This window comes from Rhipicephalus microplus, chromosome 1 (assembly GCF_043290135.1).
Source record: "Rhipicephalus microplus isolate Deutch F79 chromosome 1, USDA_Rmic, whole genome shotgun sequence".
Taxonomy (NCBI): domain Eukaryota; kingdom Metazoa; phylum Arthropoda; class Arachnida; order Ixodida; family Ixodidae; genus Rhipicephalus; species Rhipicephalus microplus.
Window position 1 is genome coordinate 300628705 of NC_134700.1, and position 25319 is coordinate 300654023.

The following is a 25319-nucleotide window of genomic DNA, read 5'->3' on the forward strand; positions in this document are numbered from 1 at the left end:
ACGTGAATGAATGACGAAGGTATATGACTGGTGCGAACATAATAATCATGACATGCGTGTCATGCAAGAACATAAAAACTTACCACGTTCATGATGCGCTCGTGGCCGTTTCGCTCGCTTCACGCACACCAGATTTTGTATATACTTGACGCGGACGGACCGTAAACAGCACGTCCAAACATGCTGATTATCACATGCGTGTCACGTAAAACATGATTTCATTCTACGTTCGTAGTGCGCTCGCGGGCACTTTGCTAGCTTCCAATATACTAATTCGGACAGGCTTCAGCGCGATTTAGACGAAGACGAAGGAGACACACAGACGAGCGCTGTCTGTCTCCTTGGTCTTCGTCTTAATCGCGCTGAAGCATATCCGAGTATGTTCAAAGTCGCCGAAGTAAAAATGCTATTGAATCACATATACCGAATTTGGCGTTACGTGACGTGAGTGCATGACGAAGGGATATAATAAGTTCAAACATGATAGGCGTGTCATGTAAGAACATGAGTACATCGCACGCTCGTCATGCACTCGCGGCTGTTTTGCCAGCTTCACATACACTAAATTTGGTATCACGTGGTGTAGACGACTAATATAAATGACACGTCAAAATATGATAATCATGACATGTGTGCCATGTAAAAGCTTCACTACATGCTACGCTCATAGCGCGCTCGCGGCCGTTTCGCTAGCTTCACATCACGTATACCAAATTTGGTATTACATGACGTCAATGAACGACGAGCACAAATTCCAGGCCCAAACATGATAATCATGTTTACGTTAACCTCGTAGCTTTGTGCTGATTTCAATGTGACAGTTCAACCTTTTTCATTTTTGCTTCGCATATCATCGATTCCCACTGTACGTGGGATCTACTTTTTTTTCTTTGTAGAGTCTTGGCGTTTGATTGGAATGCGGCGGCAATAGATCGTTAGAGTTTCTTCTGCCCATAAGGCACTAAGAGCGCCCGAGCTCAAGCCTATGATCGGCATAAAAGTCATTTCGTGTTTTTTTTTTCAAAGAATTTTCTTTACAAGTTTCACGGCTTTTGCGAAGCCTTGGCTGTCGTTCGCAAAGCTAGGCAGCGAAATTGACCTTTATAGAAATAATAGACGACCGCAACAACGTGGTCTAAATTTGTTTTTCTGTTAGAAGAAAATTAACTATGTTGTATGTCATCGCGCGACTTATTAGACATGATTGTTGACCACGCAGAAAATGGTGTTCCTGGGGTAATTATTGCAAACACAAAGTGACAGAACAGCTTCTTTTTTTTTTTTTTTCAATATTCGGCTTTCATATCGCATATCGTGAACGACAAATTTAGCCATTTTATGTAAGCTGTGTACTCATGACAAGGATTCCGCCACGTCATTTTCGTGCAAAATTGAGAAAATGTTCGGGTAGCACAAGGCTGGTTCGCCGCACAAATTGAATAAGTTATGCCGGGTACCCTGCTGAGAAGTGAGGGGTTTCCCATCCATGTTAATACAGCCACATCAACCACATTGTCGAACCGAGCTACGAGGCTATTTGTTTTAACCAAACTTATCATACTAAAATTTAATAATAAAACAAAGCGAAAACCGGTGGCTACATGAGTGGCGCTTAGGTGTTCTGTAACGGACAAGGCCGCTTGTGTTTGGTGCAGTTAATTATATTGGATTGTCATTCGGCCGAATGGCATTCCGGGCACATTGCGCCGTTTGCCGATATGGGAATTGTCACGTAATACAATCGATGTACCATGAAGCAACCGTGATGCGTGCCGCGTGTTATTCCGACGGCACTTGTTTTTATGTACCTTTAAAACAACCAAAGATGAAAAAGAGGTTTGCCGTCAGCCTTTCGCCGGCTGACATCACCATAAAAGGGAAGAAAGTCTGCAGCTTGACCTAAAACATCCTGAAATTGTTCTACAACGCTACTCATTCAAGCACCAGCCCGTACACTCCGCGCTGTCGGCACGCTGCAGAAATGAGGAAAACACTGATTGCCAGTTCAGTCCAGTCCTCCTCGCCCGATGAAACGCTCCAGCGCTGGAGTTTCCGCGGAGCCCTGGCGGCCAAAGTGCGCACTTCTCAGCCACTCCCACAGGCAAGAGTGGCGGCTGGTAGAGGCGCTGCGGGCACGCAGCACCGAAACCATACCAAAGGATGCTGGTGGTACTGCTGGTATTCAAGTGCTACAATAGCGAGGGAGGACGTATAACTGTCCGCTTCTCCTTCTTTATCATATTTCTAAAAAATGAGGCGGCGTTGCATGCAAGCGGTCAGACGAACAAAGTATGTTCTGTACTCGCTCTCCTGTCTAGTGGTGTCGGGTTGGTTTCTAAACCGAATTGCGATTGTCTGCCAGATTCATTCGACAATGAAGAAAGCCACCAGTGGAAACCAGGACGAAACAGCCGAATTCATACGGTGTTTTGCCGGAAATAAAACTAGCAACATACGTGCGACGTATGTAAACATTTTGCATCTGACCACCACCACCGAACTCCATCTGTGCTCCTACGTGAAGTGAATGATACAAGTAAGAAGTCTACATAATTTGCGAACAGTGACATAGAAGGAAACCTGCCTTGTTCACACGATTTATGCGAGGGCCCGTTCACCTAATTCACTGAACAACTATAAAAGAGACGCTCACGATGTACAGTCGATGCATAGATGCCTCTGTTAAACTAAGTTCGTGCTAAAGACAGAGTTCTATTACGAGTACAGCAGCGAACTACTCGAAGCTTAGCTTTCTGGAGTCGGCCGATGCGGTAAGCTTCTTTCTGACTGGCTGCCGTGGCTAAGTAACATCGGAATTTACGCTTTGCTACAGAAGGATCAAATATATTTGATTTTTACTCATCGTTTAGTTTGCCTAACGCACGGTTTTAGTTTTTCCGCTCGTCTCTGTCAGCTTAAAATGAAGGTATCTGTTCAACATCAATTCCTAGGCTTTGATGAGCCAAACAAGACATGAAACAAACAGGCACGCTGCTGCGTGGTTATCAGGATTGTGAACGCTAGGGGTTCTTCAATGCGCTCGCATATATATCTTGGGTCACGGTTGTTGTTTATATTTTACCACCGCGGTCGAAAATCTCTCCCGCGTTATCAAGCATATGAGCGCGACACCACCCGTGCTATGCTGTCACGGTGGTTTGCTTGATCAACGTCCACGTGCGCACACACCGCAGACAGGGCGAGCATATGGCGCCGCAGCTACTACTTCCTCTATTTTTGTTCTTTACTACAGAAGTGGGCACTGAGGTATCGTCGCCGCACGGTCTTATCAATTGAGGCATATCAGCCGGAAATAGCTTAGAGAGAAAATGGGCAGATCCCACGCGCAGTGGGTACTGATTATACGCGAAGCAGGAATGTCGATATGTCACAGTAAAATAGCACAACGTTACGAGGCAGACGTAAATTATGCCGTACATTACTTCCTTGTCATGATGGTCATGTTTGGACGTGTCATTCACTTTCCTGGTCTATTCACATCACGAGATACCCAATTCGGTACATGTGAAGCTAGCAAAACGGCCACGAGCGCATCATCACCGCGGTATGTTTACATGTTCTTGCATGACAGGCATGTTATGATTATTATGTTCGCACCAGTCATATACCTTCGTCATCCATTGACGTCCCATAATACAGAATTTGGTATATGTGAAGCTAGCGAAACGGCCATGGGCGTACCATGAGCGTGGCGTGTAGTCATGACAAACATGACATGTATGTCATAATTTTCACGTTATGGTCTGTCACTTATGTTCACCATGCAGTCATGTCATGCCTTATCAGTTTTGCAATATGTCATCATGTGAACGAAACCATCGCAAGAGCAGCAAAACCACGAAATGTAAATTATGACATTCATGACACATGTGTCATCATTTTCATGTTACGATCGGCCACTTATGCTCGTCATACAGTCACGTTATACCGTACCAAGTTTGGTATCGATATCATTATCGAAACGGCCACGAGAGCTAAAAGTCACAGATAGATAGATAGATAGATAGATAGATAGATAGATAGATAGATAGATAGATAGATAGATAGATAGATAGATAGATAGATAGATAGATAGATAGATAGATAGATAGATAGATAGATAGATAGATAGATAGATAGATACGCTCAATGACGCCGAAGTTCGCCGAGAAATGCTTCCTATTTAAAATCCAGCACACAACCAGGAAATGATGACGAGGGAGTCGCTATTATAGCTGCACAGCACTATCCACTCAATTCCACATGCATAACGCAGTTCGCTATGCAGAGCTTCTTTCCGTTTTCGAGCGCTATTTATGTGAGCGTAGCCTTCGGACAAAGTTTTTTTTTTCTCTTTAACTCAAAATAAAGCGCTGCAGCAGCACACGCGCGTGCTTTCCCCGCGGTACACTGCAGCCGGTTGTCTGGACGCGAGCGGCAGAGTTGTGTCGCGACTCTCCGCCAGGCGCTGTTTTTCGGCGCGCCACCTATCCAGCACTGGTCTCCCATCGAAGACTTCGATTTCGGCGTGACACTTGCGCAATGATATCGATGCATTCGTCTTCACCAGTAGAATTTGTAAGTGTGTCGCAGGGCCCCTTTAACAGTATGAAAAAATATATATATACTGTCGGCTGTGGCGGCACCACAAGAGCACGTGGGGGTTTGGGTTGTGAGCGGCGTATGGAGACACGCGGGATGAAAACGCCGAGGCACCAGGAAGGTGAACCTAAAGGGACTCTCCAACACTGTTAAGGCCCCGTTTTTTATTCGTGGGTTGTGCAGACTGACGTACAGACACTCTAATGTAGCAAGAACGGCAGTGATAACGGCACACAGTCCTAAGTTCTTCGATTTGGAAAATTTAAAATACAACAAAAAATTGCCCGCAGCTTCCCTCGGGGGAACACTGAGGAGGATGCGGAGCATATAATTGGTTAACGGGGTGTTAAAGTGCGACTTACTTGGGTCGATGGCTAAATTGGTTAACGTGGTTGTGAAATGGGGTGTTAAATTGCGACTTACTTGGGTCGATGGCTAAATTGGTTAACGTGGTTGTAGGAGGGGGTGTTAAATGAGTGAACACGTACACACGTATGCGAAAGGGCGGCGCTGGTCGAAGGGACGTCGATCATTGTGTTTGTGGATTCGTTGGAATTCATTTCACCGCGACCTTGGACGTCGACGCGCCGTACAAACCAACCGACGAGCGGCAACTGAGCGAGCGAGCGCCGACCTTGAGTATATATGCAGCGCGACGGCGCATGCACTGTCAGCTGTTGAATGTTCTCGAAGCGCGACGCCACATGCGCGTCCACTGGAGAATCAGGAGAATTGTAGATGTCGAACGCGGTGTGTAGAGGAGGAAGGGTGCACAGATGGTGGAGGAGTGAAGCACGCGCGGTGTGTAGAGGAGGAAGGGATGCACAGATGGTGGAAGAGTGGGCGACGGCGCATGCGCGCGCGTCAGCTGTCGAATGTTCGAGAAGCGGTGCGGACGGCGCACTACAAGGCGCGAGTATAAGATGCTTCCGCATCTAAAAAAGAATGCCTACCTTCAAACTGATTTTCGCGGGTTCACCTGACCACATTTCAGTCACCCGATGACGTCCGATGGTTCCACCCACGAAATGAACTGAGAGGGCCCACGTAGAGGAATCTCGTACACCACTATTGCTCGTTCTTTCTTATCGTCAACATTACGTTAACCACGGTCACCTCATTACCGCAGTAACAAACGTGGTGGGTGGTGGTAGTGGTTAGAAGAAGGCGCCTAATTTCTGCAGCCCGGTTGGGAGCACGGCGCATTGCCTAAACGTGGTACCTAACGCTTGACTTGCCAGAACATGAGTGGGCGCTGCTGTTTCGAAGGGAGGTACTTTATGCTGTTCTTTGCAACGTCACTCTCTCCTTTACTTATTCTGAGAAAGGAACTTGTGGGACGACCAGGGCGGTGAAGTACTGTTGACCCCTCCGACGAACAACAATGGTGCACTGCACACCAGCGCGAGAAAAGAGGGAGGTCTTTCGTATAGGCGACCTCTATAAACTGACCATTTGCTCATTGGTGCCACCCCTACGGAGGCGTTTGGCTTTAAAAAGTGGCGCGTAGGGACCGGAGATGCCGCAACGACTTACCCTCATAACAGACGACGCACGAACGCCTCGAAACAACATTATAGCTGTGAGAAGCACCGTGATGGCTGGCTCCGAGATACCAGATCTCAATCTCTGCGCGAGTGCCTTACATTTGCATCCCATGTAAGCGCAGGCGATCGAAAGCAATATTCGACACATAACCAGGAGAACGTAGGTCTTATTTCTTACTTCATCTTGTGCGGCAGTGCCCCACCTCACCGCTGCCTAGCAGCTGAGCAAATAATTCATCCTTGGGCGAGACGGTGTAATATATCTTGTAACAAGTTTAAATCTGAAACGGAGTTTCTACAATACAAAAAAAAACGGACGTTACGAACAACGCTTGCAATGACCCGTGTAAGTTTTCATGACCCGCCCATTGCCCTTCAAGCATATCCTTGTCATACTGTCCACGGATAACAATAAAAGGGAAAAGTTGTGCAGTCGATCATCGGGGCTCTTTTTAGTCTAGCGAACGACCGACTGATGAGAGAGTGCGACAAAACCGGCGGATTATGCAACGTTGTGACAGCAATTTCTCGCACCTACAAATATCACAGTTTATTGAAGTTAAGGCCACTGTTCGAGCGTCACTGTCACGTGTCTCACACCATATGCGACCACGGTTTTATCACTGGAGCAGCGGCTATGAACCATACGAGACAGCAGCTCATACGCGCTTTATTTCTTCGATAAGAATAATGTCTCTTTTTTTAAGCTCGAGTATCATTTACCCCTAGTTCCCACTGAAGCATGCGCTTTTTACAGGGGCCGTAATTCACCTGCCCCTGAAACGGAGAGTAGTTTGCACTGGCCGCGCCCCGCGCCGCCGAATCTGCCATCTACCACGGAGCCAACGCGAGATGGATGCGCTGTCACCCCGTTGTTGTCGTGGCTCGCAAACGCCACTGCCCTATCCGGTGGCCTGGACTTCGTTGATTCTTGTACACCGGCAGCAAAAAAGAAGCAGTGCTGCTTACTTTGCTGGCAAGTCGCTGTCTTGTAATGCATGAAGGGCAGAAAAAACCACCGACGCCAGCGGCAATGGTGGGTTCGTCTTGCTCTGCAAGACAATGGCAAGCTCGGTCACCGCTTTCACAAAATAGGGACGCAAAGTAGCACCGAGTGGGTTAAGCTACCGTTGATTACAACGTTCAGTTACGGGCACCGCAACGAGGGGTGAGTAGGGCTTGGCGACAAATTTTCGAAATTTCTTGACTAGCGCTCCTATTTTGGTCCGCGGCGACTGATTCGGCGGCAGACGCCGCGAAAATCGGTCCGAGAGCGATCGGCACGGACAGAGCCCTTTCGGCAGATCTCGCCACCACCGAATCGGATTCAGCGCAGATTCGGCGGCCAGAATGCTCATTGTGAACGCGCCCTTATATATATATATATATATATATATATATATATATATATATATATATATATATATATATATATATATATATATATATATAACGTAAGAAGGTAGCGATGGTTAGGAGTTAGAAGTAGATGAGGAAGAAGTGAGAATAGAATAAACATGGGGTATGAGCCAGGCCACGTCACCTATTCATCAAAGCGTCACACGAGTCGACAAAATGAAGACCTGCCAGCCCCCTCATCAGTCACTTATCATGCACGCAGTTCTCCGCATGACACCCTGAGCATACATGAACTACGGTACAAACGCCTAGCATTACGCATCGACCAGCATCATGTCAAAAGCATCTACTGACCTTCCCATCCCCATGTACACCGGAGCAGCGGACGATGGACCCGTACAAGACTGGTTCGACCTGTTCGAGCTCCACGCCACCGCTGCATCTTGGTCGGAACGGGAGATGGTTACGAACTTCAGCGACTACGTCACCGGTAAGGCATTTGGATTTTACCTTACCCACATATTCCAGAACGACGAGTCTTGGCAAAAGATAAAAGAAGAAATGATCACCTGGTTTCAAGACTATAATGACGATTCAGTTACAACCAGCCATATCGATGCATTCAAATTCAGTAATCACAGTCATACCCAGCCTTCACGCGTTCGAGCACAGAACACAAGTTTACAATTCCCGTCAGGCAAAGTCAGTCATCTGCTCATAGAAAGACATCCCAGCCGTTTTTCTACAAGGCCGAACGTTCCACCTGGTTTCCCATCCACACAAATGTCACCAACGCTAACCTCTTCCATACAATACACAAATCAAGACAATATTCAAGCACCCAATGTACTTGACTCTTCATCTTGCTTACGTAAGCAACCACCTGGTTTTGCGCCAAGTAGCTCGTCTGGTGCTTGTCACTCATCGCACCGCTCAAGATATCGCCACATACGCAACTGACCACCTGAAATGTCGGCCAAATAACTTGTCAAGCCACTGCTATTTCGAAAGCGATTGTACTTCAGGAACGCTTGGTTCAATTCTCCCGCGAATAAACAAACCTACGGAATCGGAACCACGTCAAGCCATGTTTGCGGTGATGTCATTCTCAGTAACCGGACCAACCGAAAGTCGAAACGTTACGGAGTCACCATTCAATGCAAGTCTCGCCGATAAAAACGAAAATGTATCTACTGATTTCCTTGACAGAAATAATGCTTGCATCCCACTCGTAAACAATGCTGGGACTACCGACAGCGTCTCCTTATTCAACGATGATGACCACCCACAATTTTCTCAGAGCCATCACCAAACCAAGAAAATACGACGACGAACGAAAACTGCAGCGGAAGCACACTCAACTTGAACAAGTTAAAAAATTAAGGACTTTGATACAAGGGCCATTTCAAGAAGTAGGACGCTTCCGGATGAAAGAACATTGCCACAGACGCTCTCTGCGCCTGCGGTTACACAGACGACAAGACCACGGAAAACGCCCAGAAAGACGCGGTAGCACTTCTTGCACCCCGCCAGCACACATGCATCTAGCCGTCATTATCTCTCAAGAAGCACGCATTCTAGATACAATGCGTCTGTCGCAGCCACGACTCGAAATCCGACGCATGATACATCCAACCTTCCAACGGTACAAGGACTCACAACCTTGTTCGTTTTTCGCCACTATCTAGGCTGTGTCATCATCATTGTCCACGTCGAATGCATGGTTATGCCATCCAGGATGCAACAGCCAGCCTCGTCCACCCGAGTTCTCTTCGATATGGCCAGACTTCTTCCCTCTGCTGTAGTTTTGTGCGAGTTAAGAAACTCCCTTCTGAAATGGAACTATGGTGCATTATGGCATTTTTCTCTCGCTTTAACACCCGTTTTTGTTGTTTTGTTAAGTGCCTGATGCGACTTTTACCCGGGGGAGGGGGAATCTTGTAACCTAAGAAGGTAGCGATGGTTAGGAGTTAGAAGTAGATGAGGAAGAAGTGAGAATAGAATAAACATGGGGTATGAGCCAGGCCATGTCACCCATTCATCATAGCGTCATATATATGTATATATATATATATATATATATATATATATATATATATATATATATATATATATATATATATATATATATATATATATATAGGCTAAATCATACGGGCTAAGCCATCAAACAAAAAAAAAGGCAATCGTGGGTACATGTCATTTTTTTCTGCGACTCCTGGCTTGCCACGTATGTGACATATTGTAAAGAAGCACGTAAACTCTCGTTTGTGCAGCGCGACTCTCCGACGAGGATATAGCCGTCTAAGGGGAGGACACGAATCGCTTGACATGTTTAAAGAACACCGGGGTATGGTCCCTAGAATATACTGACTAGTCTGCAATCTCCGCTCTCCGCCGCTCGGTGATGCATGAGGAGGTGGCGCTGTCCGCTATTGGAGTTCCTTGAGCACACGCCCTTCCCGCGGCTCGCGCCTTAGGCGGGCTGGCGCAGCCGTTAGCGCCTTTCAAGGTCATAGTTCTGCGGTGTTTCTTATTCAAAACGGTGACACTGTGTACAAAGTAGTGGTGGTGCTTGCGCCGTGGCCACCCACCTTTTCACTCCTCAGTCGGCTTCCAGCCTGGACTAGCAGTAAATAAATTCATTTGTTTCTGCTTTCTCACGAAAACTGCTGTTGTCATCGCTTGTCGTAGAAACACCTTAGGCTCCTTCTCGGTGGTTTAGCTCTCGTATCTTTATGTTATGCATGTCCACGTTCTTTAATGGTTTAATGATGAAGTGTGCGCTTGCAAAATGGAAACTCATACCGAAGCCTAAACGCGATAAGCCCAACTAAAAGAAGGCGAGAGGCAGGGCGAGTCCATCATGTATGCTGACTGTTCAGGAAACGAAAACGATGTCGAGTGTCTTGTTGGACACGTACAGCATGAATTAAGCAGTCTCTATACCTCAATAAAAAGAAACGTGGCAAAGCAAATAAATAGTTGCAGTGCGAGACAAGTGAGGTCAGCGAGCGGTCGACTGATGGCATTGAATGGCACATCTTATTAAACTTCTTTTTAATTGTGCCACGAATGTACCTTTCGTGAGCACCTGAAACAGTGATGAAAAAAAAATTCCGCCATATCCACGAAGTGAATGATGATGAGTGAGCGAAGCTCCGGAGGTAAACCTGGTAAACCATGAATCCTCTGTACATTTTGCCCACTCGATTTTATTACATCGCTCCCCCTAGCGTACGTCGCCGCACTAAATCGAACGATTGCCTTCAACGAATGACACGCGCCATATGTGACATCATTTCTATTTTATAAGATCTCGCGTCTTTCATCAACTACAAGTACCGCTTTCTAGTTTATAACATCTTGCATCTTTTCATCATCAGCTACAAGTACCACCATCTAGTAAACACTACAAGAACTAAACGAGAGGTGGCTACATACAGGAGATGGTACCGCCATCTAGTGAACACTGCAAGAACTAAACTAGAGGTGGCTACATACAGGAGACGGTACCGCCATCTAGTGAACACTGCAAGAACTAAACTAGAGGTGGCTACATACAGGCTACAGGGGACGCACAGCCCACGCCCTAAGGAGCTTCGCCCCTAAAATAAGCATGCGCTTTCATTTGTACATTTACCTTTTACGCCTTGTGTGCGACCGAAAAGATTGAAATTACCATCCACCATTTGCCCACCCACTCGCACTTATTTCGCGCTCATTCCTGTAGCCTACAACAGTTTTAAAGAAGGAACACATATGCGGAACAAGGCAGGAAAATACGAACGACACAAATCACGAGAGCATGCAGTAGTACAAAAATAAGTTGTTGCTTAAACTTCAACAGCAGAACAGTCGCACGAAACGCTCTCAGAAGAATATGCTTCTTATGGCATATGAGAGACTGATGCACATATGCTTCCGAGAGTGTTTTGTGCGAATGTTATGCTGTTAAAGTTTAAGGAATAACTTACTTTTCACGTCATTATACTTTCTGGCCGTAAATAATGTCATTTGAACGAAATATTATGAACATTGCTAACTGTGCGTGAAAAAAAAACCTTATATCAATCAAAATGCGCAGTCCGCACGAAGGAGCTGCTGCACAATCAAACATAGAAGGCTATTCATAGCATGTGTGATAGCCGTCGTTTATTCACTCCCGTTGTCGTGCCGCAAGAAGTATGTTGGGCAAATGGGTCGGTGCCTGGATGAGCGTTTAAAGGAGCATCATTACCATATATATATATATATATATATATATATATACTCAGCTGTCCAAGGTCATTTGGGTATCCATTGTAAAGATTGTGGTTGCAGACCAGAATTCAAAAAAGTGCACTGTTGTAGCCAAACATCGTCAGCAGCTAACACGAGAGATTATTGAGGCCAATCAAATGCAAATGCTGGGTGATCGATGTATCAGGATGCCCTCGCTTGCTCTGGCTAAAAAAGAAAATGAGTTTCTGGCTTTGCCACAATAGATTGTGATTTTGCGCTGAAGTGCATGTGGTGTTTTAACAGCGATCTTTTTGTCCTTGTATATTGTTCTGTAGTTACGTCGTAACTACTCGTAGTCTTGCGCAGTGCAGTATGTTGATTTCCAATCACCAACTAGCCAAAGCATTTGTATGACCTTATCTGAAGCATACTAACGCGTGTGATGAATTTTCCCTCTCATTCTGAAAATATCATTGTGTTTTCTTCTCTCTCCCTGATACACAGAGAACCAATCTGTATTATTCAGAAACTTAGCGCAGTAAGCATGGTATGATGTTTTCATCCTCAGAAATGTTTCGTACGGGTGGGAAAACTGAGCACACAAATAGTTTATGCGTTCGAGAGAACAAGTTAACAGTATTTATACTATATTGGCAGCCTTTATAACTGCACAAAAAAATTCAATATTTCGCCTTTAAGTTATTCTTCAGCAACCGCGTCCTGTTCGATGAGTATCTGGTTCCGCCACTGTGATCACGTCAGTGTCCTGAAGAGAAAGGACGTTGGATGTAACGTTTAATCGGTTAACGACAATTCAGTCTCTGCCCACTTAAACAGAAACAGCATGAGTAGTTCATCCGGGAGTACCTTAATAAAAGACAAGGCATGATGTGCCACCGATCCCCCTCTACGCAGCCTATGCAAGTGCGCCATGAACGCGCTCCGATAAACTGCAGCGCCCCCTGCGCCTGCATCAGCGGCACGTACACGGCCTTGCACGGGAACGGCGCGGAGATGGCAAACTAGCCAGTATATTCTAGGGATTATAGAGTGTCACAAACATACCTAGAGAGAAACATGGCGCCAGTGAGCTGGGGTCCTATTCTAAACACTCTGCACTTCCGCCATATTGTCAAATTTCGTAATGGTGACATTTTAAGCCAATCAGCATTGATCAATGGCGGAATCTGACAAGATGGCTGAATTCGACAAGCGTGAGACTGTTTTCACGACAAATCCGCGCAGGGCGGGGCCTCGCCTCGATGACATAGGCACCAACGTCCAGCCTGCGGGGAGCATGCTGGTCACTAGTTTTTCTTCATTTTTTTTTATTTCTCTCGCTTTCGAGCGCAGTTCGTTTGCGACAAGCACTGGGGACGTTTCTGCTGGGTTTGCGCTTGCGTGCGTTATCTCTTTTGCTGGTAGACGGATGTTCAATATGATGAACCACGAACCTTCTGACGGGAAGGATGTCATGTTTGGACGTGTCATTTACCTCCCTCGTCTATTAACATCCCGAGATACCCAATTCGGTACATGCGAAGCTTGCAAAACGGCTCAAGCAAAAACGTTTGAGCGTTTTGAGAAGTCATTGGCTGCAGTCAACAAGAGGTATGCTGTGCGGACATCATTGCTTCTGAACGTATAGCTATGCGCTTTGATTTAGCATTCAGAACCGCAGTAGTGATTTCAACCCAACAGAACAACTTTTTAAATAGAGAAATGATTGGGCGTTCTAGAAAATATCGAGTTATCATTGTTCTGGTTACTGGTTCAGAGTTTTCCTTGCACCTATGTATTTCGGTTTGAGTGGAGCGTTGTTCGGGTTACCGGGCCATGACCCCAAGTTCAACCGTTATAATAAACGCAATTAGAACTTGCCTGTTCTTGGCTGATATTTCTACTAGAAATATCAGCCGTCATGCAGACACTGCAGAATCAGGACGTAGATGAAGTATATATAAACATTCTGGAAGAAATCTACAGGGGATCAACTGCTACCATAGTGCTTCATAAAGGAAGCAAAAGAATACCAATCAAGAAGGGTGTAAGGCAGGGGGACACAATCTCCCCAATGCTATTTACCGCGTGCTTACAGGAGGTTTTCAGAAGCCTAGAATGGAAACGGTTAGGGATAAGAGTTAATGGAGAATACCTTAGTAACCTGCGCTTCGCCGATGACAGTGCATTGCTGAGTAACTCAGGCGACGAATTGCAACTCATGATTACGGAGTTAGACAAGAAGGGCAGAAAGGTGGATCTTAAAATTAATCTGCAGAAAATGAAAGTAATGTACAACAACCTCGGAAAGGAGCAGCGCTTAGAGATAGGTAATAGTTCACTTGAAGTTGTAAAAGACTATGTCTACTTAGGGCAGGTAATAACCGCAGAGCCTAACCACGAGACTGAAGTAACTAGAAGAATAAGAATGGGGTGGAGTACATTCGGAAAGCACTCTCAAATTATGACAGGTAGATTGCCACTATCCCTCAAGAGAAAGGTATATAACAGCTGTATCTTGCCGGTACTTAGCTACGGAGCAGAAACCTGGAGACTTACAAAGAGGGTTCAGCTTAAATTGAGGACGACGCAGCGAGCAATGGAAAGAAAAATGGTAGGTGTAGCCGTAAGAGACAAGAAGAGAGCAGAGTGGATTAGGGGACAAACGGGGGTTAAGGATATCATAGTTGAAATAAAGAAGAGGAAATGGACGTGGGCCGGGCATGGAGCGCGTAGACAGGATAACCGCTGGTCATTAAGGGTAACTAACTGGATTCCCAGAGAAGGGAAGCGGGTTAGGGGTAGACAGAAGATTAGGTGGGCAGACGAGATTAAGAAGTTTGCGGGTATAAATTGGCAGCAGCAAGCACAGGACCGGGTTAACTGGCGGAACATGGGAGAGGCCTTTGTCCTGCAGTGGACGTAGTTAAGCTGATGATGATGATGATGATGATGTTCTTGGTTTCAGTCATAATTAGATACGTGCATGCACGCTAATCAGTACTTTAAAGAAACTAAAGAGTCCACCCCCAGTCTGTTTACATAAATGCTTTGAATTCTAGTAATAGCTGCACATGTTCGTTTGTTTTGTATGCACCTGCGCATTTTTTTTCTTTGCACATTGAAAAAGCAATCGTGCACAACACGAAACACTATGTGCAGTTGGGCTCAACTCGATCGGGCAATGGTCGTGTAGGGAACCAACTCCGTCGGGCAATGGGAAGATTTGGAAACAAATCGAGGGGCGGCATCTTTGTCGCCTGCATAATAAACCACGCAGCTGGCTTGTACACTTCAGAGCAATCCTGGCAGCCGTGCTTCACGTCTGCTAAACCGTCGATTTGCATCATTTCAGGCCACTTTAGACAAGCCCCTCTTGAACGAGTGCCCGTTTCTGCCTAGATACTACATGGTGAAGCGAAGAATACTTCGAGGGTTGACATCAGCCAGAAAGCCATCATTGAGCGTTTGAGCATCCTGGCAGTCACCGCACTCAACAAGCAAGCAAGCATTCGTCACTGTTCCGCAATTCATTGAGGGGCGGCACCTTTGTCGCCTGTATAATAAACCACGCAGCTGGCTTGCACACTTCAGAGCGGTCCTGGCAGCCGCACTTCACGTCTGCTAAACCGTCGATTTGCGCCATTTCAGGTAGGCAAATACGCATCTACCCGAATTAGTGATTTCTCAAATTTCATACCTACAGGACCACTCTAAAAAACTTATTTGTCCACTGTCTTTCTTGTGCAATCATATCAAGTGCAACGGATGCTTTGTCTGGATTCGCGAAGTCTTTAGCTGACAAACCTCCTGGTAGCATTAAGACAGTTACAAAAGTATTGATGGAAATGACTGCGCAGTTTGTTAATGCTATGTCTAACCTTGATGCAACAATTAGGAATCAGAACACATCCATCAGTGCTGCAAAGGCCGAATTGATAGCTGTCACAAAAGTAAACGGGGCACATCAATGACTCCTTTGAGAATTTTAGAAATGAAATGAAAAGCACGCGCTCGGAAGCTTTGGAGGCAAAGACACGCAGCATAGAGTGTCAAAGAGAAAATTCAAGGCTAAATAAGGAATTGAAAGAAACTAGACAGCAACTAATTGAGCTCTAACAGTACAGTTAGAGAGAAAATATTGCACTGAAGAGAATCTGACAGGTACCTAACGAGGACCTAGCTTCGACTGTCAACAAAATTTCGTTGTCATTGGGTGTAATTCTTGATAACACCGCGCTTGATACTGTTCATCGTGTACCAATGCGTGGGAGCGGCCCTCCAAACATGGTGGTGAAGTTTTTGTCTATATCGACACGAAACAAAGTCTTGGGGGCTGCCAAAAAACACAGACTAAACAGGTCGACCCTTGGCTTTGAGAGAAATGAGCCAGTGTTCATAAATGAACACCTGTGTCCCGAGAAAATAGTTCTGCTTGGGAAGGCAATACAGCTAAAACGAGAAAAAAACGAAGTTTGTGTGGGTGGCTGACGGCAGGATGCTGTCATGATGCGTAAAAGCGAAAATTCCCGCGTGTTTCATGTCACATGCGAGGACGACCTTGGCGGTGTGGCTTAGGTATAGGCATCTGCCTATATCCAGCGCACATACCCTGTTCAAACATAGTGTCTCACCTAAATCAACAAGACAACTACACTAGCAGAGACATATCGATATTTCATAGCGACATTCGCAACATACGAAAAAACTTTAATCAGCTCCGCACATATATTTCCAAGCAACCACAACGCTTTGATATAATCCCTGTCACTGAAGCTTGTCCCAAAAGAAATGAAAATATTGTTATTCCCGATTACACAATGCTATCTCAGCCACCCGACTCTCGTTCTCGAGGGGGTGCATGGTGTTGCTCTTTTTGTTAACAATGAGCACTGGTACACAGTCGTTCCTTCACTATCATGCTGTACGCGTGCCATCGAGTCCCTTTCTGTCAGTGGGCGTAGTTTATCTTCCCCCTAATGCTTGTTTTCCCTCCTTTCTTCTCAGTCACTTGTTAAACAATCTACTGTTATTGTTGGTGATATGAGCATTGATACCCAAAGTTCAGTCCACGATGACTACATGTACTTACTAAAATCGTATCGCTTTCACAATCTCATCACCACACCAACTCGAATAACAGTAACGTCTGCTACAATGATCGACCACGCACTAATGAATTCAGAGAAAAATATTAGTGCTGAAGTGTATGACAAGCCTATCACACATCATTTCCCCATACTTGTCTCTGTTGATCGCATCGAGAGTAAAAAAAAACATGATGAGCCAAAGTTTGTAACGAAAATAAACTATGTATCTTTAAGAAATATTCTTGGATCTAGTTTTGTTCAAATGTACAATGATGAGGTTAATATTGAATTTTCTAACTTTATTTCTCTTCTGAAACAGCGATCGAAATAAGCAGCACAAAAGTTTCGGTTCATGCACGAGAAACACCATCATGTTCCTGGATAAATAAAGAAATTTTGGGGGTCATAAGGAGCAAGGATTACTGGCACGACAAATGGAAAGGACATAGGCACAATTAATTCTTTTTCTGCCAATTTAAAGTAATGTGTAATAGATCGGTGGCTTTGATGAGAATGAGCAAGAAGAAGAATTATGCCTGACAAATACTACAGGCGAGTGATAATTCGAAAAAACTTTGGCAAATTGAAAATGACGTCGGCCACCCTCCGTCTTCTAAGGTACTTCCTGATGTCATTGACTCCAATACAGTAGAATCATTCAACACTTACTTCGCCTCCATTTGATACAACACTAGCTAAAAATTCAAGGAACCCAGCCTCGATCGTGTTCTTTTGGATTCCAACCCGAACTCTTTTGTCATGTATGACATCGACCTTGAAAAAAACAGATTTATTGTGTCAAGAATACCAATGAATCAATCGACAGGCCTCGATGTAACTGTAAGGCTTCCTAAAGAAAATTTAGACGTCCTCGACTGGTTTTGTGTCGCCTTTTTAACCATTCTGTGAGAGCAGCCATTTACCCTTTTTGTTTAAAAATTGCAAAGGTTATTCCAATATATAAAAGTGGCGATCATTGTCAACTGTCCAACTTTATAGGCCAATCTCTGTTTTGAGCATAATTAATAACATCTTCGAAAAAAATTTTGCCAATCGTTTCCATAAATTTATTGAGAAATATAACATGCTTTCCTATCAGCAAGACCGATTTAGACAAAACTATTCTACGTCCACTGCTGTTTTGACCTTTACGCAATCTATAAACACAGAATTGAATGAAAATAAGTTAGTAGCAGTTATTTTTCTAGACCTAAAAAAAGCATTTGACACCGTAGACCACAGAGTATACTGTTAATTGCCACATTATGATTTCTGTGGAACCAATTTAGAACTTATTTTGGACTACCTGAAAGGTCCTCAACAGGCTGTATTAATAATTTCTTGTCCCCTATGAGTCCCTTGAATACTGGAGTAACCCAGGGTTCGGTACTGGGACCATTGCTGTTCTCCTTGTATATAAATGACCTTCCGTAAATATTACAGTCTTCTAACATACTGATGTAGGCTGAAGATAATAGTGTCATAGTAACAGGTCAAAATCTAGGTGACCTTGAGTCGAAACCTAACATCAAATTAGATAAGGTTGCTCATAGGTTATCAAATAGACTATCTATAAATACCGATAAGACCAAATGTATTACATTTTACTCTTGATTAAAATACATTAGCGCTAGTGATATACCCATTAAAATTACAGATTCTGTGATCGAGCGAGTAACCACAATTAAATATCTTGGCGTCACTATAGATAATAACTTACAATAGCAGACGCAGATTCAAAATTTGTGTTCCAAATTAGCCTCAGGGTGTGATCCACTTACTCAGGCTCATCAACACTTTAATAGCACTAATCTACGAATACATTAGTATGCTTTCATACATTGTCATATCTCATATTGCATTGAATCTTGGGGCGGCACGTATACAACTTACCTGGACCCAGTTAGGCAACTTCAAAAACAAGCTGTAAGAATTACTCATTCCAAGTATGACTCTAGTAAACCTCTGTTTTCCCGATTACTCATTTTGCTATTCAATATGTTATGAAAATTAAAACTAGCCAAATATGTATACATGGTTAATAATTACAACCACCTTTTCAATGTGTCGATGTTCTCTGCACCCTCCTGTTCTACCAGACAACTAACCTTTGGTAAATGGAATATTCCGCAAACTAACAACGTATACAGTGAACGAAATTTGCAATTTGCTTGTATTAAAATATGGAATGCTATACCTTTGAAATGAAAGTGTGTTAAAATTCCACTATGACACTAGAAAAACGCTATTTAGAGGAATGTTCCGATTTATTAATGACGGGACATGGTTAGTGTGATGGCTGTCCTAATTTTAGTATGCAAGCAAAGGTACTTAATTTTTTTCTCTCTTCTTTATCATTGTGTGGTTATTTCATGTACTGTTCTGCTTTTTAGATTCTTTATTGATATTATATACTTTCTTTATTATGCTTTTTCGAAGTGCCCTTATGAAATGTATCTTTTTGGACCCAAACTAGCCAATGGCTAAGGGTCCACACAGTGCGTGCAAACTTTATGAAAAAATTGTGAGCAATAAAATTCCAATAACAGCTTTCGCTGTAAATAGTATTTAGTTTCATGGCTTCAACCACACTTAATTAGTGTTGTATTATGATAAAGTACACTGGTTGACGTTCTTTTCGCTATTGCTTGGGTAAAATTCCCAACAAAAGAAAATGATCACTCGATCGTGATGTAAACGAATTTGAACAGTGTTGCGACTGGGGGACTTCGACGCTACTCAGAGCCATCCAAGGGTCCCGGCGAAAACGAACCGAGGAGACCGAGCTGGAAACTGAAACGTTTATTTACCGTATTTACATGATTAATGTAGCGTGCTACAAGACAAAAAGGAAAAGCCCCCCGATCGTCTCTGCACCCGCGTTTTATACTCTTTGTCTTGCCAAAATTCCCTGCGAACGAAGACAATGAATTCCAGGACCCTTCAATGGGATCGTCGTGTTTCACTGCGCTCGAGAACCGGAGTCTTTTACTGCACTCACGAAGAGGCAGTAAAAGAGGCACGCACTGGTTGTCTTACAGGGCGGGGACAGTACGCACAAAAAGCACAGCACTGCTGGCACGGGTCATCGACCTTAAAGACGTGCGCACAGTCGATCCCTACGGTTTGGCAAGGTTAAAAGATGACTCATCGAGCAGGCCTTGCCACCGGGCAGTCCGTGTGGCGCTGGAAAAGAACACTCGGGTTCCTCCAGCACACGGTTCTTTTTCAGGTGCATTCTGACAACTCCAACAACGCACAGGGACCAGTTTTTCTAGGCAGTCCATACAACAAAACAGCCCTTTCCAAATAATCCGTCTGCCGTGCGGGCGCAGAAGGCTTGAGGCAAGCCAACGGACCTAAAGGATTCGCTGTGCTGTCGCTTTCTGGACCCTCAGGAAGCGTGGCAAAGTAAAAATCCTTCCACCTGTCCAAGCGGGGACAAGACACGGGGGCCGATCACAACACCAGATTTTGGGAATTTCTTAGATGTTGGACACCGACAACATGTGCAACACGCTGCTTACAGAGCTACAATAAGCTGCCTACTATCTTTGAGTGCAAGTGAAATGTGCGGAACAAACGTGTCAGCCTGCTTTAAATTAGCTGCTTAAAGCAGTATGGTCATGGTGTGCAGAGCAGCTTTTGAATATCCACTTTTCTAGTTATCTAACTTTGCAGCTGTTTTGCACTGCTTTATATGCACACGATGCGTGCACTTTTGTTATTTGTGCCTACAACGTGAGTCACGCTGCGTTGCTCTAAATAGTCAACGAAAATATAGTGTTGTAAAATTTAAAAAGAAGATAGCACATTTAAATGAATATACTTGCCAAGCAATAGTACAGATCTTTAAAAGCTGTACAATTAAAGCACTCAATAATTTAGCTGCTGGTGTTTGACGAACATGGGCGTCAAAACTTTTTCAGCACTTGATCAAGTTCTCCATATTTAACTTGAGTGAAATTTTTTTTTCTTAAATGGCCGAATTTTCCTCTATAGCTTTATCCCAGTCATACTTGTGATACGAGCCGAGGTATTTCCATGTACTTTCTTTCTTTTCAGCCCCACAATAAAAGAATTCCGTAGCTCTACCTCCCTGCGACATGGCAAGCTTCCAAACTGGGATTCCATCAGCATAAGTAACGCCTTTTCCGTGCATGTTCCATACCCCGAACCACAGTGCCAGACATGAAGCACGGTCCCAGAGTTTTCTCAATTTCGTAGATGGCGTAACACAAAGCACTCGTAAAACCACGTGGAAAGCCCACGAAGCGGACAAGCTGACCTACAATCCCTCTTCCCCATGTTAGCTGGCAGCGCCTCTGACTATAATGCCATGTTTCGGCGTAGCGGAGATATCGCGCAAGGCGGCGCCTCGGGGCAAGAGAAACACGACTCACTTTTCACACCTTTTCATTCTAGCCACCCGAGCGTCGGTTGCTTGCGGCCTGAATGCATAACACTATGAAATGTCCAATAGCGTATATTCAGGCTCGTTCGACTTTCCATCTCGGTTGAACATTCAGGCTCTGAATCATGTGCACATACATAATGAGAACTGACAGACAATTATGGCAAGCAAAGTACAGGGAATATTATAAATAATTGTAATGTAAGTGTGAAGAAAGAAAAGTGGATCGAAGGATAACTTGCTGTGGGCAGGATCCGAACCTGCGACCTTTGAATAACGCAGCTTTAAATTCTACCCATGACCAGTTAACATTTCATCCACTTTTCTTTCTTCAAATTTACATTACAATTACTTCGAACAATATTCCCTATACTCTCTTTCGTATAATTGTCGGTCAGTTATCATTATTATTGTTTCTAGCAACGAAAACGAGCCCTCGAGGAGCTATGGAACACTTTTTTAAGTAACCATGGAACGGATTTACTAAAAGAGTTTATTGCCTCACGAAGCCCCGCCGCGGTGGTCTAGTGGCTAAGGTACTCTGCTGCTGACCAGCAGGTCGCGGGATCGTATCTCGGCTGTGGCGGCTGCATTTTCGATGGAGGCGAAATTAATGTAGGCCCGAATGCCCAAATTTGGGGGCACGTTAGGAAACCCCGATGGTCGAAATTTCCAAGGCCCTCCACCACAGCGTCTCTCATAATTATATGGTAGATTTGGGACACTAAACCTTACATATCAATCCATTTTCTCAAGAATTCAGCACCGCAAAAATTTTGGGAATCCGTCCAGTAAGAGCGGAGTTACAATATTTGTCACAAGCTGCAATCACATTACCATTGATAGTATAAATATGATGTATTGTGGAGTAGCCTGTACAGAAGCCTGCTTGGTCTTTTGGTTGATTGAACTCAAATGTTGCCCTAATTGGGTGTGTGTGTGTGTGTGTGTGTGTGTATGTATATATATATATATATATATATATATATATATATATATATATATATATATATATATATATATATATACATACACACACACACATATATCGGGGACATGACGGCGAAAATCCGTCGAGAGTGTCCATATAATTGCTATCACAATAAATGAAGAAAAAGAGTGACGAGTTTTTCTTCTCCACTGATGTTCATACATACATACACTAGGCTATAAGGGGGTGCCAGAGTTGATGCAGATATTCAATTTTGCCAAGCGTAAAGTACTTCAGCACAAACAAGATTGTTAAGAAATATCAAGTAAGCTAAGGTGCAGTCTGATCATATGAAAAAGAAATTAGGAGAAAAAAAAATGGTTTCGAATCTGCATGTTTCACTGCAAATGTCAAAAGACGATAGTCTTGCGCGTGGAGAGAGTGAGCAAAACCTTTATGTTCTGCGCAAGAAAATCGGTGAATTGTATTCTGGAAGCGCTGCGACAGAGTCTCGATCCGTGCAGCGAAGGCGGACGAGCGCATCGAGGCACGTTAGACAGGAGCGCCATCTGACAGTTATCTTCGAAAACGAGCGTGCGCGCCCACGGAGAAAGATGCGTGCCTGTCTCGCAGGCGATAGTTGTAGAACGTAAAGCGACGGGCAGGTGCCACCACCATGTCGTCTTAGCAAAGCGTTGGAAACACTTGCCTTTCTCAGCTTCGCATTGCACTGCCAGCGCAGCGTGATAAACGCTACAGTCCTTAAAATTACTTATGTGTGCCTTCACTAGTATAAAGACACACATACAAAATGTCGACGTGTTGTTATGGTGCCTCCGATATGCGCAGTAATTGATTTTTAATTGACAATCACACAAGTGTGAACGCTGAAACTTGAGCAATATTGGTGGGCGCTGCAGATGGGGTTGGTTTGGGGTATCGTTTAGTGCCGTTTGGAGTATCGTTACCGCGGACAAACAAATGTACAGACAGAAAGACCGAAATTTCGGCGTCAGAGGTCCCAAAGAAAGACTATCGTCTTTAAAATTACATCAGTATGAACTCTTTCAGAGATCAGTAAATAAAGTGAAGTGGTCGACCGGTGGCGGGCATCGACTCACCAATTTGGCTGTAGTCATCGACGAGGATTATTTCCCTCAGTAGGCGTTGTGGGGTGCGGTTTATAACGCTGTACACGGTTCTCAAAAGGGCAGAGAAGAGCTCGTCGGTAAATATGATCACCACGGAAGCGGTGGGTAGGCTCTCGACGTCATACTCCGCATTCCGGCAGCTGCGGAAGAGAGAAGCACCAACAGATAACGGCGCCGACACGCTCGCTTCCTGCCTAAGGTGATCCAGAATACCCTGCACAACAGTAACGCGAGACAATACAGTCGCGAGAGGCAACACGAGTCTTTCCTGCTGGCGGACGCATTATGTAGCAGGCTGCCACAGTTCACCAACGAGCGATCTGACACAGTGTCGGGGCAACAGCTGCGTACTATCGATGTTGTACCACTACTCCAATTTATCGAGTTGCACAACACGGCGCGCCATTTCCACTAAGCATACGCTCAACTCGGCAATATCACCTTGTTTGATTACAGGAAACATAAGAAAAAAAGTAAAAACAAACGTGAAAGGAAGCGGGAAGGCCGGAATCGTCGGTAATCGTTGCCTCGTTTTCCAAAGTTCGAATCATTACGTGAAAGGGAACGGGGAAAGAAGCTCGAAGTTGATCAAACAACGCGGAGAATCGCAAAACCGGAACTCATTCTATGTGCGGACAGCAATAAAAAAAAAAGAGAGAGAGAAGTACACATCCCACCTGCGATGACGACGGTCACCCAGTGTCCTGTTTAACGGTAAGCGGTCGCAAATGTAGGCGTTGAAGCCAGCTCTCGAGAATTCCTTGTCGGCCTTTTCTTTTTCGGCACCCGTGAGAGTCACTCCCGCGCCGCCCTTGCCCCATTCTTCGTTGAGCCTGCCGAAGAATTCCGTCTCATCCGGGTCGTACACGTTCGGAAGCACCGGGCTGTCGTCGTCCCCGTAGCGGCGCGGTACATCCACCGCTGTGGCAGCCGCCTTTCCACGGTCGTCATTTGGAGAAAGCCGTTCTCTGAAAGCAACCCGATCGTCGAGGTGGTCGTCGGAAGTGATACGGCTCCGTAGCAGAAGCACCGTGACTCCGGCGATAGCCAGCAGCGAGAGCAGACGAACGAGAGTGGGTCGACGGCGCCGCGCGAAGAGCAGGGCCATCGTGCTCCACGACGCTCGCGGCCCATCAAACAGCGGAGCCGAGAAGTCGGGGCGATGCGCCGAGCCGCGACAGGTGTTCCCTTGTGTGGACGTAGTACAACGCCATTCTCGAGATCTTAGACATGACTACGAAAACACACGTGGCACACACCCAGCTGGCCAAACGGAGCGCGCAGCGTCAACCGTCACTGCAGAGAACACCTGTACGTCACTAGGAGCACGCGAGGGAAGCGACTCGCTCGCTACACGTGTTTTCTCGCGTTTTACCTTCCTCCATGCTCGCTCAACGCCTCCTCTAAACAATGCCTGGGGAATGGCTCGCGCTCCCAGCGGAGTTGGCCTGCCTTCAATTTTGAGCAAGCGCCGCGCGGTGGCGCTCGCGACCGAGACTATTATCACGGCAGCGGGCGGTACCAGCACGGCCGGACTCGACTCCTTCTCCGGCGCTCCCCTTACGGCCTTCGCATTGGGGCGTTTTGCTGCCTGCCGCCGCAAGTTCGGGGTGGCGCTGCTAGGCCACTGTTGCTAAAGGTTACAGGAATGCAGCAGTGATGAAAAATAGGCACTGTGGAATTACAATAGGTATGATGTTGTGAGAGGAATATGGAAAGGGGTCATGGTTCCTGGGCTGACGATCGGCAATGCGGTCTTGTGCATGAGATCAGAAGTTCAAGCAAGATTATAAATTAAGCAACGTGGAATAAGTAGGCTTGCTTTAGGAGCTCACGGGAATACACCAAATCAGGGAGTACAAGGTGATATGGGATGGACATCATTTGAGGGCAGGGAAGCTAGCAGCAAGATAAAATTTGAGAAGCGATTGAGAAAAATGAAGGAGGAGCGCTGGGCTAGGAAGGTTTTCAGCTACTTGTACATGAAGAATGTCGATACAA

General features: G+C 45.2%; 1 protein-coding gene across 1 annotated transcript in view; it reads right to left on the minus strand.

Moving 5' to 3' along the window:
• LOC119159460 (polypeptide N-acetylgalactosaminyltransferase 1) overlaps positions 1 to 24708 on the minus strand; it is a 121106-nt gene extending 96398 nt beyond the window's left edge. The window contains exons 1-2 of the mRNA XM_037412222.2: positions 23996 to 24708; positions 23289 to 23458 (exon numbers count right to left, since the gene is read on the minus strand). Of these exons, the coding sequence (XP_037268119.1) occupies positions 23289 to 23458; positions 23996 to 24426 (601 nt within the window). The 5' untranslated portion in view covers positions 24427 to 24708. The remainder of the gene's footprint in view (positions 1 to 23288; positions 23459 to 23995) is intronic.
• Positions 24709 to 25319: the final 611 nt, after the last annotated feature.